General features: G+C 47.2%; 1 protein-coding gene across 7 annotated transcripts in view; it reads left to right on the plus strand.

Moving 5' to 3' along the window:
• ZFYVE27 (zinc finger FYVE-type containing 27) overlaps nucleotides 1-14,526 on the plus strand; it is a 124,384-nt gene extending 109,858 nt beyond the window's left edge. For 2 of the 7 annotated variants that reach the window (XM_073595534.1, XM_073595532.1), the window contains 3 exons: nucleotides 8,580-8,629; nucleotides 11,296-11,377; nucleotides 14,036-14,524. In XM_073595534.1, the coding sequence (XP_073451635.1) occupies nucleotides 8,580-8,629; nucleotides 11,296-11,377; nucleotides 14,036-14,100 (197 nt within the window). In that variant the 3' untranslated portion in view covers nucleotides 14,101-14,524. Of the gene's footprint in view, nucleotides 1-8,579; nucleotides 8,630-11,295; nucleotides 11,378-14,035 lie in introns of all 7 variants that reach the window. The other 5 variants (XM_073595533.1, XM_073595535.1, XM_073595528.1 and 2 more) reach the window with 4 other exon arrangements.
• Nucleotides 14,527-16,366: the final 1,840 nt, after the last annotated feature.

A 16,366-nucleotide genomic window follows, 5' to 3' on the forward strand; every position in this document is an offset into this window, starting at 1 on the left:
CTTGTTTCCTCCTTAATTAGCAGCACTCATCTGCTAATGGTGTTTCTTTTAGAATTTTGTGATTCATTTTTGTGTAGCTCACATGTCAAACACTAGGTCTCTGTGCCCAATCTGGCCCTCCAGGCCATTTCATGTGTCCCTTGCACTTCTCTTGCTGCTGCAGCACCCCCTCATTTCTGCCCCCACCTTGTCTCAGCAGCCAGCAGCATAAAGGAAGAGAGAACTCCTCCGCCAGATCTTGCGCTTCTCCATGCAGCCACAGCACCCCCTAATCTCCACCTCCCCTTTTCTCAGAATTTAGCTCCGGCAGTTCTCCTCCAAACCCTGCACTTTCTGCTTCCCAACTCTGTCCCCAGCTTCTTTCCGGTAGTGGGACAAGGGGGGGGGTGCACTGTGATGTAAGGGAAGGTGGAGGATTCTTGACTTCTGATGCTGGGGGGGAATTTAACATCTGATATAAGGGGGGATGGGGTGCTCTGGACATCTGCTTATAATTATTATGAGACTAATACAATTCTGTGCCAGTTGAAAAAGAGGGTCGCACACCGCTGGTATCATCCACAAGAAACTTTATTGGAGACTTCCCAGACAGAACACCATGGCAGAACCATCTTCCATGAGCTTAGACCACAGGAAAATGGCGCCCAGCCACACACAGGATCAGCAGACTGGAAAGCTAAATTAAAAGAAAATGAGAATTGGCTTCAACTTAGTTCTCCACCCATACAAGAGCCCCCCAGTGCATTTCTCTCACGTGGTGCTTAATCATAGCAAGGCCTCTATGATTCTGATTAAGCTCCACATGTGAAAAATGCACTGGGGGAGGCTCATCTCTGCCTCCCCCCCTTTCTCCCATCTTGGCAGTCGGCAGCAGAGAGGACAGAGCTCCTCCTACAGATCTTGTGCCTCTCTACAGCCCTTAGCACCCCCTCGTCTTCGCCTCCCCTGGACTCAGCATTTACCAAACTTCGGCCACTGACTCCAGTCCTCCTCCAGACCATGCACTTTTTGCTTCCCAACTTCTTCCCGGCAGCACAAGGTAAGGGGGGATGGGCTGGGGTGGGGGACTCTTGACTTCGGATGGTGAGGGAGCTCTTGACATCTGATGTAAGACGGGCGGGTGCTCTGGACTTCTAGTCTTACAGATACAACTGGCCCTTTGGGGGTAACCATATTGCTGATGCAGCCCGTGATGAGATTGAGTTTGACACCCCTGATTTACATCAATACTTTAGGATAGCAATACCAGTGAGACCCTATGGGTCCTGTGATATTTATCCATTTTCCTTAAGAGCACTGTTGCGGAATACGTTGAATAGTTTATAGATTGGTTTGCGTTTATGGAATAAAATTGCTCCTCATACTTCACATTTTAGAAAAAAAAAATCTACATTTTATTTTATTTTTTTCGTCCGTTTGAAACACTTCGGGCATAACTGTGAGTTGCCTGAAAGATCGGGCCAAAATAAAATCCTAAATGGATGAAGGTTTGTAGCTTTTGCTTTCTGGTGCAGACGCGCGGGGAAAGTGGCCACCTGTGGCCTCCATGCTACTTCATAATGTGCTGCTTTGGCCTGATCCCCACCGCGGGCCGCTGAGCTCTAAATCAAAATGGCGTAAATGTAAAAAGCTGAAAATTTATAGGAGTAACAATTTTACAACATACCGTGTGCTGGAGGGGGGTGGCTGTAAGATTTCAAGCATGAGTTATGTTTGCAGGCAGGAGCTGTCCTTCTTTCTGCTCACACATGATCACCATGGCTGTGCTGCCTATAATGGAAAAAAGATGTTCTCTGAGTATTTTCTGCCTCAGCCAACTAATATAAACTTCAAGATAAACTAATCCAATCTCAGAATTCCTGTCCGGCCAAATGAGGGGGCGTAGGCTGTAGGACCAAATTTCCAACAGTATTTATCACGCATATTAGGATGACAGCAAACAGCAGTAGAGGGACCAATCCAACACACCATGGCACTATGGCTTTGCGTCTGGATAATTTTACGGGGATGATGGATTAGATTTATAGTCCTCCATGGAATACATGTAAGGCTGAACTCCATGTAAAAAGCTAAATAAACGCATAAACTAGAGAAATGGGAGCCACCATCTTTAGGGTGCAATGTACAGCCTGGAAGGTTTTATTGTTGGTCTCTTGAGTAAAGCAGTCAGTCTGCATGTGATTACCATATCATAGCTGACATCACAGGATTGGGAACCACTACTACTCCTGATTTGTTAACGGGGCCTGGAGTTGAGGGCCAACTTTGACAGCTTGCACATGCAGAGCAATAAGGCAGTACAGCCAGTCCTGCTCAGCAAGTGTCAGGGCCCCACTTTTGAATTGATAGGGCCTGGGCCTGGTATAGGAGGGCCAGTGCACTGCCTTATCAATGGTGCAGTTGCTTGGTGATTAGGGTGTTCCCAGGCACAAAATAACCCAGTGGCAGGATACCTGACTAATAACTAACAAACAAAAGCCTAAGTAAATATATACAATATATACAGAAATTGGGAACGCCGAAAAGCAGGGAAAACTGGAAGTGCCAGGGAGCAGATGGGAAAGGGAACCAAAACTAGGATCGGGAACAAGGATGGGTGCAAGTACGAGACAGCAGGATACAGGGTGCAGTGAACAGGTCAGGAGCAGGTACAGGATAACAGCAATATCTGGCAGCAAGGAAAACACAGGAGTGAGGCGCACTTAGTGTGAAAGGGCCTAAATACCCTCCTAGCAGTCAGCATCAGGCAAAATCTGTTAGTTGCTGGAAATTAGAATTATTTGCAGTGAAACAAAATCCTTCCAAATACAAGCACACAGCAAACATGAAAATATAAGTGAACCAAAAAAACCCTGTAGCAGAATACCTGACTAATGACTAACAAACAAAAGCCTAACTAACAATTGCAGGAACAGGATAACAGCTAGCAGTATCTGGCAGCAGGCAAAACACTGGAGTGGGAGACACTTAGTTTGGGAGGACATAAATACCCATCCAGCAGCCAGCATCAGGTGGAAACTGATTGCTGGGAGTGAGATTTATTTTCAGTGGAGCAAAATCCTTCCAAACACCAGCACAGAGCAAACGTGAAAATATAATGGAACCAAAAAACCCAGTAACAGAATACCTGACTAATGACTAACAAACAGATGCCTAACTAACAATTAATGATAGCAGGAACAGGATAACAGCTAGCAGTATCTGGCAGCAAGCAAAACACTGGAGCGAGAGACACTTAGTTTAGGAGGAACTAAATACCATTCCAGCAGCCAGCATCAGCTGGAAACTGATTACTGGTGTCTGTTGGCTGCTGGGAGATACCTTGAAGACAACAAGATACAGATACCTGCTGGTGGACAATGGAATCAAAACCCTCCGCCCAGGGAACCAGAGCCACAGCGCCACCAGCAGGTGATTTAGGTCCTGACACCTGCATGCCTGTCATAGGCAGAAGCAGGCATGCAAGGGTGGCTCCATGGGATTCTGGAAGGCCTAGGAGCCACCCTGAATACAGGAAAGGCGTGTAGAGAAACCTCCAAAGAAGACTTCAAAAAGTGGTAGTCTGCAGATAGAAAGTAAAGCGCAAACATAGTACGTCTTGTAGCATGCTGCTATATATCAGATTTCACGTTGAGTGTTAAATAAAATGTTAAAATGGGATTTTACTTTGCATAGTGTTTTTTCTCCTTGTTACTATAAAACTATGAGCACTTTTATGAGCCTGCCTACTAATAAATATGACATCATAGTGGCCTATTCCACCCTGTGCTATTACGACTGTTGTACAAACCGATGAAAACCAAATTAAACCCAAGGTGTGTTTTTGTAATGACATTACCCAAGTTTGTGTTCCATGGCCAGTTTCCGAACACCTATAATAATACATCTACACCCTCCGAAATGTATAGATTTGTGTTGACCTTTATGGTTTGCCTGTCATTGGCTTTACAGCACCACCTTTACTGTTTACCTTCAGAACTGCTGGCTGCTTTGTTTTGCACACATCACATTTCTATTCCCCAAAGTTTGCAGTATATCACCGTTCACATTTAATGCGTTTGCAGAACTGTCTCTCTTAAAAGACTTCTGTTCTGCAAAGATTCCTGTAGAATATCTGGCTTGGAGGGGGGGGGGTTGATTTTCTTTCACAACACAAGTATAACGCAAAAAGCTTGTCAACCTGCCTATAATCGTGAAGAATGCCAGAAATGGAGCCCGTAAATGACACATTCCAATGAGAACTGATGTCATATTTTCTTTTCTAGACCAAATATTTTCACACTTGTCACTCTAATAGTCTTGGGGTAGAGCAAGCAACATCACTGCAAAATTGTTTTTTTTTTTTGGAATCATTAACCTCTTGCTGCCCATGTAACACAGGGGGTGGGCTTTAATGTCCATGTGCTGCAAATACAGTTAGGTCCATATATATTTGGATAAAGACACAATTTTTTGTTTTTTTCAGATATTTACCAAAACACATTCAAGCTATAGTTTATATAGTGGATATGGGATGAAAGTGCACACACTCAGGTTTAATTTGAGGATATGTACATCCAAATCGGAGGAAGGGTTTAGGAATTACAGCTCTTAGTAATAGCCATCCCCGCTTTTTCAGGGACCAAAAAAGTAATTGGACAGTTGAATCAAAAGCTGTTTCATGGCCAGGTGTGGGCTACTCCTTCATTATTTCTTCATTAATTAAGCAGGTAAAGGTCTACATAGGGCTGGGAGATTTTCTTAAAAAAAACTCGATTCACGATTTGAATCGAGTTCTTTTTTTTTTTTTTTTTTTTTTTTATGGACACCGCGCCGGTCCTGAGGAGCTGTGGGCAGGAGTTTTTAGGCGAGGCCGTGGCTTCGGCCTAGTCCACGAGGCCAGACGTTGCGGACTAGGGCAAAGTCGCGGCCTCACCTAAAAACTCCTGCCCGCAACTCCTCAGGACCGGCGTGGTGTCAGCGCGGGTCCTGGGGAGCTGCAGGCAAGAGTTTTTAGGAGAGGCCGCGGCTTTGGCCTAGTCCGCAGCGTCTGGCCTCGAGGACTAAGCCGAAGCCGCGGACTAGGATGAAGCCGTGGCCACGCCTAAAAACTCCTGCCCGCAGCTTCTCAGGACTGGCGCCGGTGAAAAAAAAAAATCGAAATGAATCGATTTGACCTCTCAACTCGATTCAAGATTTAAATCTATTTTTTCCCCAGCCCTAGGTCTACAGTTGATTCTAAGTGTGGTATTTGCAGTTGGAATCTATTGCTGTGAACCTACATCTTGCATTCAAAGGATCTGTCCATGAAAGTGAAACAAGCCATTGTAAGGCTTCAAAAATGAAACAAACCCATCAGAGAGATAGCCGCAACATTTAGGAGTGCCCAGCTCAACAGTTTGGTACATTTTGAGGAAACAAAAATGCACTGGTGATCTCTGCAACATAAAAAGGCCTGGACATCCACGGAAGACAACAGTGGTGGATGATCGCAGGATCTGCTCTATGGTAAAGAAAAACCCATTCACAACATCCAGACAAGTGAAGGACACTCTCCTGGAGGTGGCTTATCATTGTACAAAGTCTATAATCAAGAGAAGACTTCACGCGAGCAAATGCAGAAGGGTCACCACAAGGAGCAAACCATTCACAAGCCTGAAGAATAGAAAAGCCAGATTAGACTTTGCCAAACAAAACATCTAAAATAAGACAGATCAGTTCTGGAAAAGCATTCTTTGGACGGATGAAACTAAGAACAATATGTACCAGAAAGATGGGAAGAAAAAAGTGTAGAGAAGGCCTGGAGCAGCTCATGTTTCAAAGCACACAACATCATCTGTGGTCACATGGTGGAGCTTGCAGTGTGATGGCATGGGCATGCATGGCTTCCAGTGGCACTGGGTCATTGGTGGTTATTGATGATGTGGCAGAAGCAGCCGGATGAATTCTGCAGTATTTAGAGATATACTACCAGCCCAGATTCAGCCAAATACAGCAAAGTTGATTGGACGGCGCTTCACAGTACAGATGGACAATGATATAAAACACACTGCAAAAGCAACCCTGGAGCTCTTGAAGGAAAAGAAGTGGAATATTCTGCAATGGTCGAGTCAGTCTGCTGATCTCAACCCAATTGAGCATGCATTTCACTTGCTGAAGGCAAAACTAAAGGCAGAAAGGCCCACAAAGAACAACTGAAGACCGCTGCAGTTGGAGCCTGGTAAAGCATCAAAAAGGAGAAAACCCAGTCTTTGGTAATGTCTATGGGTTCCAGACTTCAGGCAGTCATTCTCAGTAAAGGATATTCAGCAAAATATTAAAAATGAACATTTTATTTATGATTATATTCATTTATCCAATTACATTTGAGCCCCTGAAAATGGGGGGGGGGAGAGACTATGTATAAAAATGGCTGCAGTTCCTAAAATTTGTACTTGATATTTATGTTCAACCCCTTGAATTAAAGCTGGAACTCTGCACTTCAAATTCATTGGGATTGTTTCGTTTTAACTTTTATCTGATCAAATATATGTATATAATATAATATATAATATTATATAATATATATTTTAGCAGAGCCAAATATATGAAAATTGTGCCTGTGTCCAATTATATATGGACCTAACTGTAAGCATCCATGGGCACCCAAGGTTTCTGTGCTTCCAGTGCCATAGACTGCTCTCGATCTCTAGTTGTGATTGAGAGCCAGTAAGACAAGTGATTACTGTGACGGCCAATCACAGTGGTTGTGCGTGCCAGAAATTCTTCCTGCCCCCCCCCCCCCCCCGAACCTAAAGCCCTATTTTAATGGGACGCTGAGGCTGGAAGGAAGGGCTTAAAGCAGAACTGTATGCCGCACCTTGTCACAGGTTGTCATAGTCTGGTGTCCTCCAGGGTTCTGAGCAGAGAAAACAGGCTTTGCATTTTTCTCCAGGATTGGTAAGTCTGGGATTGGGTCCTGGAGCCTGGGGGATTTGCAGAGACTTGGAAGAATGAAGCCTCCAGCTTTTTTTTTTTTTTTCAGCGGGAACACGGAGGAATGCAGTTCCAGCACCTCTAGAACTGAATGTATGGAATGGCAAGGGGTGCTGAAGGGTCTATTTATGATGACTGCTGTGGAATGTATAGTTGATGGAGGGGATCTATTGTTGCTGGGTGTGGAACTTATGTTCCTTGGTTGCCAATCGTTGCTGGGAGGGATCTACTGTTGAAGGAGGGGTCAATTCTTTCTGGCTGCTAGAGAGTCTATTAATTCTGGCTGTTGGGAATCTATTATTACTGGAGTGTATCCATTGTTGCTGGGGGGGGGGTTGTTGGCTGTTGGGAATCTATTATTACTGGGGTGTATCCATTGTTGCTGGGGGGGGGTTGTTGGCTGTTGGGAATCTATTATTACTGGGGTGTATCCATTGTTGCTGGGGTGGGGTTGCTGGCTGTTGGGAGTCTATTGTTGCTGGGGGTGGTTCTATTTTCATGCAACGCTGTACCCTAACTAAATTTTGTATCATTTTTTTTCCCCCAACAAATAGAGCTTTCGTTTGGTGGTATTTGAGCACCACTTATTTTTTTGCGCTATAAACAAAAAAAAAAAAGACCCAAAAAAAAATATATATTTTTTTTACTTTCTGCTTTAAAACATATACAAAAAAAAAAAAAAAAACAAAGCAAATTTCTTCATAAATTTAGGCCAATATGTATTTTGCTACATATTTTTGGTTAAACAAATCCCAATAAGCGTATATTGATGGGTTTACGCAAATGTTATAGTGTCTACAAACGATAGTGTGTATATACTGGAATTTTTGTTTACTTATCTTTTTTTTTTACTAGTAATGGCAGTGATCAGTGACTTATAGTGGGATTGTAATATTATGATGGCCAATCTGACACTAACTGACGTTTGTGGGAACTAGTGACACTAATCCAGTGATCAGTGCTAAAAAAATATGCACTGTCACTGTACTAATGACACTGGCTGGGAAGGGGGTTAAACATCTAGGGCAATCAAAGGGGTAAATGGGTGCCTAGCCAGTGTTTGTGTGTACTGGGTGCTGCTTTTACTGAGAGATGTGCTGGTTTTTACTCCTTGCTTTGCAGGGAAACAAAAACCGGCACATCCCCACTGACAGGGATTGTTTGTACTGTATTGTATTGTTTGCATTAACAGAGCTCTGTCCTCCTTCCTCCTCGCTGATCAGCGGGTGCCGGCGGTCATCCATTGGCCAGCACCCGCTGATCGGCTTGTGCTGTGACAAATCGCGTGCCCGCCCCCTTCCCAGAAGTGCCGGATCACGTACTAGGTTCGTGATCCGGCACAGGAGAGCCGCTCTGCCACAGTACTCATACATGAGGCAGCCGACAAGAGGGTAATCTATACAGGACCTGTGATATCATTGAACCAAAGACCCCACTCATGGGGAGGGGGAGGGGGACTTCACACACAAATGCTTTCACCTGCATCAGCCTGCAATGTCCGTGTGTGCAATGATTTATTGAGTATTCTGTATGTCCACCATGTGTTCCTCTAACAAGATGATGTGATTAATGTGGCGTGCTCTTTCTTTATCTCAAAGATTCTATCTGTCCTTTTTATGTTCCAGGTAACTGTTATGGATGCAATGCACCCTTTTCCATACTACTGAAGAAGAGGGTATGTCCCTTTTATTTCCTTTTTGACCTGAACACATCGTGTTTTGTTTCTTTAGTACAGAAATATGCCTAATGACCTGCCAGAAATCTAGTAAGCATCTAACCCAGGGACCTTGAAACCTTTCAGTATGAGGGCCACTTTGTATTGGTGGGCTGAAGAAACTCCTCCCCCCTCCCCCCCCTTACATCAGGGTGCCTATCGGTCAACCTTTCTGCTAGGATCCCCATTAGAGTCCTTCCTTACATCAGGGACCCTATCAGAGTGTCCCCCCTTGCGTAGGTGGCCCCCAATAAGAGTCCCCCCCTTGCGTAGGTGGCCCCCAATAAGAGTCCCCCCCTTGCGTAGGTGGCCCCCAATAAGAGTCCCCCCCCTGCGTAGGTGGCCCCCAATAAGAGCCCCCCCCTTGCGTAGGTGGCCCCCAATAAGAGCCCCCCCTTACGTAGGTGGCCCCCATCAGTGTCCCCCCCCCCCTTGCGTAGGTGGCCCCCATCAGAGTCCCCCCTCCCCTTGCGTAGGTGGCTCCCATCAGTGTCCCCCCTGCCCTTGCATAGGTGGCCCCCATCAGTGTCACCCCTCCCCTTGCGTAAGTGGCCCCCATCAGTGTCCCCCCTCCCCTTGCGTAGGTGGCCCCCATCAGAGTCCCCCCTTGTGCAGGGGGCCCTATCAGAGTTCCCCCCCCCTTGCGTAGGTGGACCCCAGCAGTGTTCCCTCTCCCCTTGCGTAGATGGCCGCCATCAGTGTCCCCCCTCCCCTTGCGTAGGTGGCCCCCATCAGTGTCCCCCCTCCCCTTGCGTAGGTGGCCCCCATCAGTGTCCCCCATCCCCTTGCGTAAGTGGCCCCCATCAGTGTCCCCCCTCCCCTTGCGTAGGTGGCCCCCATCAGTGTCCCCCCCCCCTCCCCTTGTAGGTGGCCCCCATCAGAGTCCCCCCTTGTGCAAGGGGCCCTATCAGAGTTCCCCCTCCCCTTGCATAGGTGGCCCCCAGCAGTGTCACCCTTCCCCTTGCATAGGTGGCCCCCAGCAGTGTCACCCTTCCCCTTGCATAGGTGGGCCCCATCAGTGTCCCCCCTCCCCTTGCGTAAGTGGCCCCCATCAGTGTCCCCCCTTCCCTTGCGTAGGTGGCCCCCATCAGTGTCCCCCCCCCTCCCCTTGTAGGTGGCCCCCATCAGAGTCCCCCCTTGTGCAAGGGGCCCTATCAGAGTTCCCCCTCCCCTTGCATAGGTGGCCCCCAGCAGTGTCACCCTTCCCCTTGCATAGGTGGGCCCCATCAGTGTCCCCCCTCCCCTTGTGTAAGTGGCCCCCATCAGTGTCCCCCCTCCCCTTGCGTAGGTGGCCCCCATCAGAGTCCCCCCTTGTGCAGGGGGCCCTATCAGAGTTCCCCCCCCTTGCGTAGGTGGACCCCAGCAGTGTTCCCTCTCCCCTTGCGTAGATGGCCCCCCATCAGTGTCCCCCCTCCCCTTGCGTAGGTGGCCCCCATCAGTGTCCCCCCTCCCCTTGCGTAGGTGGCCCCCATCAGTGTCCCCCCTCCCCTTGCGTAAGTGGCCCCCATCAGTGTCCCCCCTCCCCTTGCGTAGGTGGCCCCCATCAGTGCCCCCCCCCTCCCCTTGTAGGTGGCCCCCATCAGAGTCCCCCCTTGTGCAAGGGGCCCTATCAGAGTTCCCCCTCCCCTTGCATAGGTGGCCCCCAGCAGTGTCACCCTTCCCCTTGCATAGGTGGCCCCCAGCAGTGTCACCCTTCCCCTTGCATAGGTGGGCCCCATCAGTGTCCCCCCTCCCCTTGCGTAAGTGGCCCCCATCAGTGTCCCCCCTCCCCTTGCGTAGGTGGCCCCCATCAGAGTCCCCCCTTGTGCAAGGGGCCCTATCAGAGTTCCCCCTCCCCTTGCATAGGTGGCCCCCAGCAGTGTCCCCCCTCCCCTTGCGTAGGTGGCCCCCAGCAGTGTCACCCTTCCCCTTGCATAGGTGGCCCCCAGCAGTGTCACCCTTCCCCTTGCATAGGTGGCCCCCATCAGAGTCCCCCCTTGTGCAGGTGGCCCCTATCAGAGTTCCCCCTTTACATCAGATTTGCTTATATCGGGGTTCCTATAATAGTCACCCTTGGGAGATAATTGAAGACCATAGCCAGCCTCTGCCAACTTTATTCCACAATCTGTGCACATTGTAGCGGGCTGTATGTGACCCAAGGGCCATGGTTTGGAGATAACTAATTTTTTTCTTTGTAGAGAAGATTTTTTTTTTTTTTTGTGTTTTATAAAATGAGTCACTTTAAAGCCCAACTGAACCTTTAGTTTAAATCCGCTAAATACATTCCAGGCACATTTGTTAAAAAGCAGCCACAGCCTGTAGCTATGGTGTGGGTCCTTTGTTCTCTGAGCGGAAGCAGTGGTCTCTCTTCAGAGGTCTGACACACCCACTGCTGAGCCAGAACCTTTAAGTCAGCAAATTCATGATAAATGCTGACTTAGTTTTAGCACGCTGGCAGGGGACCGGCATCTCTGCTCAGGTCATGTCTGCAAAGAGAGCAAACAACCTATTGTACGCCTTCTCTTCTATGCACGTGGAATGTAGGTAAATGATTTAAACCACATTGAAATTGAATTGGACTTTAAATGTCGGTGGTAAATGTTGGCTATGTTCCTACTTTTTACGTCTCCTCCTCCCTTCCTTTACAGCGCTGCTGCAATAACTGTGGAAACAGCTTCTGTTCAAGGTGTTGTTCATACAAAGTCCCCAAATCCGCTATGGGAGCCACAGGTGAGGCGTTTCTAAGAAACCACATCCTTCTGCTCAAAAAAAAAAAAAAAAATCACTTGACCACACAAATTATTTTACTTTGTTTGCATTATTTTTTTCCCTTCTTTTAATCCTTCTTTAAACTTGGGGGGGGGGGAAATAAACTGTCCCATCTTTAGGACGATTGTATTCTCACGCTTATGTTTTGCTCAGCTTATCCCTGCTTGTCTGTGGTCCAGGTCTTGTATGTATCCTCCACTCCTCGCTATTCTTCCCTTTCTAGTCTTTGCTACTGTATGCGAGTGGGTGGTGGCTCCAAAGGGTCAAGTCAAAAAAAGCAAATTAAGACCCATAGGATGATTTGGAGTGTCTACCTCAAAAAGACAAAAGGAGAGGTGGGAGAGCCCTTCTAGTGTAGTGTGTATATGTATTGTGGTTGTTGAATCAAAGCCAAAAATAATAATAAGTAGGAAAAAAAAAGGTTGCGGTCACCATATGGGGTAAGGCACGCAACCCTCTGTAATTGCAGGTGGAGATAACACTTGTCACCACACAGTCTGAGCTCAGTCGCTCTTAAATGCCCTGGGGGTCCCGATCATGAGTCCTCTTGGGGCCTGTAAGGCGGGTGGTACCATTTTTGGGCAGGAGAAGGACGAAAAGACCGTCAGTATTCCGATTGGCAGTGGCGCCTGCTAAAGTGTGAAGTGGGATTGTGGTGTGCTTCCACTTTCCGGTTTCAGGCTTCTCAGAGCATGTTCTCAAAAGCTTTTGACCTCAAGAACCAGAAAGTGGAAACCCACCACACACTTCACAAGAACACAGCCTGGGAAGCATAGAACTGGAAAGTGGAAACCCACCACAATCCCACCACACACTTCACAAGAACACAGCCTGGGAAGCATAGAACTGGAAAGTGGAAACCCACCACACTTCACCTGTACACAGCCTGGGAAGCATGGAACTGGAAAATGGAAACCCACCACACACTTCAACACCTATTTGGGAGGTTTTGAACTGGAAACCCACCACAATTACACCACACACTTCACAGGGTAGCCTGGAACTGAAAGTGGAAGCCCATTGTAATCCCACACCACACTTCACAAGAATACACTTTGGGAAGCCTGGAACTGAAAGTGGAAACGCACCACATACTTCACAAGAATACACTATCGGAAGCCTGGAACCGAAAGTGGAAACCCACCGCAGTTCCACCACGCACTTCACAAGGACACATTCCGGGAAGCCTGGAAGCAGAAAGTGGAAACTCGACACAATCCCATCACACACTTCACAAAATACACTTTGGGAAGCCTGGAACCGAAAGTGGAAACCCACCAGACACTTCACAAGAATACACTCCGAGAAGGCTGGAAGCAGAAAGTGGAAACCTACTACAATCACACCACACACTTCACAGAATACACTTTGGGAAGCCTGTAACCTGAAAGTGGAAGCCCACCACACACTTCACAAGAATACACTCTGGGAAGCCTGGAACCGAAAGTGGAAGCCCACTGCAATTCCTTCACACACTTCACAAGGACACACTCTGGGAAGCCTGCCTACCGATGGGCTTTATGTCCTTCCTCTACCCATGAACATTGTATGTGAAGTATTTCTTGCCACTTCATGTCTTGCATCTCACTTCCTTCAATACATTCTTACCTGCAGGGCTGTAGAGATGTTTTCTGTAGGATCCATACAGTGCATTTAGGCTTTCTTTCAGGATGCTTCATACTGGGAAAATGGATTGTTGGCTTTATTTTATGTTGTCTAAGACATCAGGGTAGCCTGGAACTGAAAGTGGAAGACCATTGTAATCCCACACCACACTTCACAAGAATACACTTTGGGAAGCCTGGAACTGAAAGTGGAAACCCACCACATGCTTCACAAGAATACACTTTCGGAAGCCTGGAACCAAAAGTGGAAACCCACCGCAATTCCACCACGCACTTCACAAGGACACACTCCGGGAAGCCTGGAAGCAGAAAGTGGAAACTCACCACATTTCCACCACACACTTCACAAAATACACTTTGGGAAGCCTGGAACCGAAAGTGGAAGCCCACCGCAATTCCATCACACATTTCACAAGGACACAGTCCGGGAAGCCTGCCTACCGATGGGCTTTTTGTCCTTCCTCTACCCATGAACATTGTATGTGAAGTATTTCTTGCTGTTGCCACTTCATGTCTTGCATCTCACTTCCTTCAATACATTTCCACCTACAGGGTCTGCATAGATGTTTTATGTAGGATCCATACAGCGCATATTGGCTTTCTGTCAGGATGCTTCATACTGAGAAAATGGATTGTTGGCTTTATTGTATGTTGTCTAAGAAGACCTCTTCCAGCAATGAAGTTCCCATTTGTGATGACAGGATGCATATACTTTGGCTGATGAACATTTTTGTCTTACAACAGAAGCATCACTTTTATTACCAGCCTACCAACATTTTAAAGCAGAACTTCCACCCCAAAAAAAAAAAAATCACATTTGTTGGGGGGGGGGGGGGGGGGGGGGGGGAGTAGGAGTTGGCAAATTGTAAAAGTTAGGTCTGAATTCATGTCTTCTATATCTGCTTGGAGTTCAGCTTTAAATGTGCGCAAATCACCATTGGTCTGTACAAACGTATACACTGACACTACTTCTGTACCTTTTCTATCATTCCAGCTCCAGATGCACAGAAAGAAACCGTGTTTGTATGTGCGTCATGCAACCAGGTATTGAGTAAATAGGATCTTTGTGTTCTCCACGAACCCTTCTCATGAAATACGCCACTACCAGGATTCGGAGATGGACACTCTGGTGTGGGTGGGGTGTACACCCGATACCTTCATGTCTTTTATCTAGTTCTCTGTTCTGTCTACATGCTGTACATCTGTATAAATGTATATTGTATAAAACCAGAAGTTATCAGTTTTATATAAAAAATATCTTCTGTACATTTCTATGACATGGACCTACTGTAAGAAGCTTTTTTTAATACTTGAAGCAGCCTAGACGGCTCCTTGCATGTTGGGGCATTTAGTTGCAGTGTACCTGTGGAAGGGGATCGGGGTTGACAGGTGCAGTGTTCAGTTGTAGTGCACCTGGGGGGGAAGGACAGGCGCAGCTCTCAGTTGCATTGCACCTGGGAGGGGGAATAGGGGGTAGGTGCAGCACTCAGTTGCATTGCACCTGGGAGGGGGAATAGGGGGCAGGTGCAGCACTCAGTTGCCTTGCACCCTGGGGGGGAGGACAGGTGCAGCACTCAGTTGCCATGCACCCTGGGGGGGTGGACAGGTGCACCATTCAGTTGCAGTGCACCTGGAGGGGAGACAGGTGCAGCGCTCAGTTGCAATGCACCTGGGGGGGGGGGAGGGGGTAGGTGTAGCCTTTAGTGGCAGTGCACATTGAGGAGCGGGAGGAGGGGACCGGTGCAGCCTTCATTGACCGTGCACTTGGTGGGGGTAAGAACAGGCGCAGCGTTCAGCTGCAGTGCACCTAGGGGAGGAGAAACGGGTGCAGTGTTCATTTGCAGCGCACCAGGGAGCAGGCAAGATCAGCGCTCAGTTACAGTGCATCTGGGTGGGGAATAGGGGCAGCAGGCAGCCTGTCAGACTCTGGCTAGACAGGGCTGAATGCTGTAATGGTGTTTAGGGCCGTGCCTATTAAGGGACAAAGGTCTGGAATGCAGGACTTCTGCCCTGTCCATCCGCAGCTTGCCATAGACTTTGGCAGGCCGCCTGCAGTGGGGCTGGGTGATGCACCCGTCCCTCCAACAACCCCCCCCCCCACGTATGCACTGCACCTGAATGCCCCAGCGTGCAAGGGGCCTTCTATACATAAAGATGGACGAAGCTGCATTATAGTCAGTGTCATCCTCCCAGTATGGAATAATGTGCTTTGTCATCGCAGCATTTAAATTGAACCACAAATGAGATAAGTCGGCACACATTACAGGACATTTAGAAAACGAGTTGTGGTATTGACTGAAGGCCTTTAATATGTGGAATGGCGGGTTTATTGAATGGCCCTCGCCGCCTCATCCGCACCCCTTGTGACATTACTGCCAGTGAATAGCTGCACGCCGTGTACGCAGACATGTTGTCGTTGGAACAGGTGTCGCCTGCCGTGAGCTGCCAAGGAGCAGATGACGCAAAACCTTATTTATTGATCAGAGTTTTTTGTGTTTTTTAGTTATTAATTTTATAACATCAAATATTGTATTTAGGATACAAAGTATAACAAAGTTGTTGTATTTTTTTTTTTTTTTTTTTCATGCATTGGTTAATATATATATATATATATATATATATATATATATCTATATATATATGTCATGGCCGAAATTGTTGGCACCCCAGAACTTTTTCCAGAAAATCAAGTATTTCTCACAGAAAAGTATTGCAGTAACACATGTTTAGCTATACACATGTTTATTCCCTTTTGTGTGTATTGGAACAAAACAAAAAAGCGAGGAAAAAAAGCAAATTGGACATAATGTCACACAAAAATACAAAAATGGGCTGGTCAAAATTCTTGGCACCCTTAACTTAATATTTGGTTGCACACCTATTGGCAAAAATAACTGAAATCAGTCGCTTCCTATAACCATCAATAAGCTTCTTACACCTCTCACCCGGAATTTTGGACCACTCTTCCTTTGCAAACTGCTCCAGGTCTCTCTTATTGGAAGGACGCCTTTTCCCAAAAGCAATTTAAGATCTCTCCACAGGTGTTCAATGGGATTTAGATCTGGACTCATTGCTGGCCACTTTAGAAGTCTCCAGCGCTTTGTTGCCATCCATTTCTGGGTGCTTTTTGACATATGTTTGGGGTCATTGTCCTGCTGGAAGACCCAAGATCTCGGACGCAAACCCAGCTTTCTGACACTGGGCTCTACAGCGTGACCCAAAATCCTTTGGTAATCCTCAGATTTCATGATGCCTTGTACACATTCAAGGCACCCAGTGCCAGAGGCAGCAAAACAACCCCAAAACATCATTGAACCTGCACCAT

This window comes from Aquarana catesbeiana, linkage group LG08 (genome assembly GCF_042186555.1).
Source record: "Aquarana catesbeiana isolate 2022-GZ linkage group LG08, ASM4218655v1, whole genome shotgun sequence".
Lineage (NCBI taxonomy): Eukaryota > Metazoa > Chordata > Amphibia > Anura > Ranidae > Aquarana > Aquarana catesbeiana.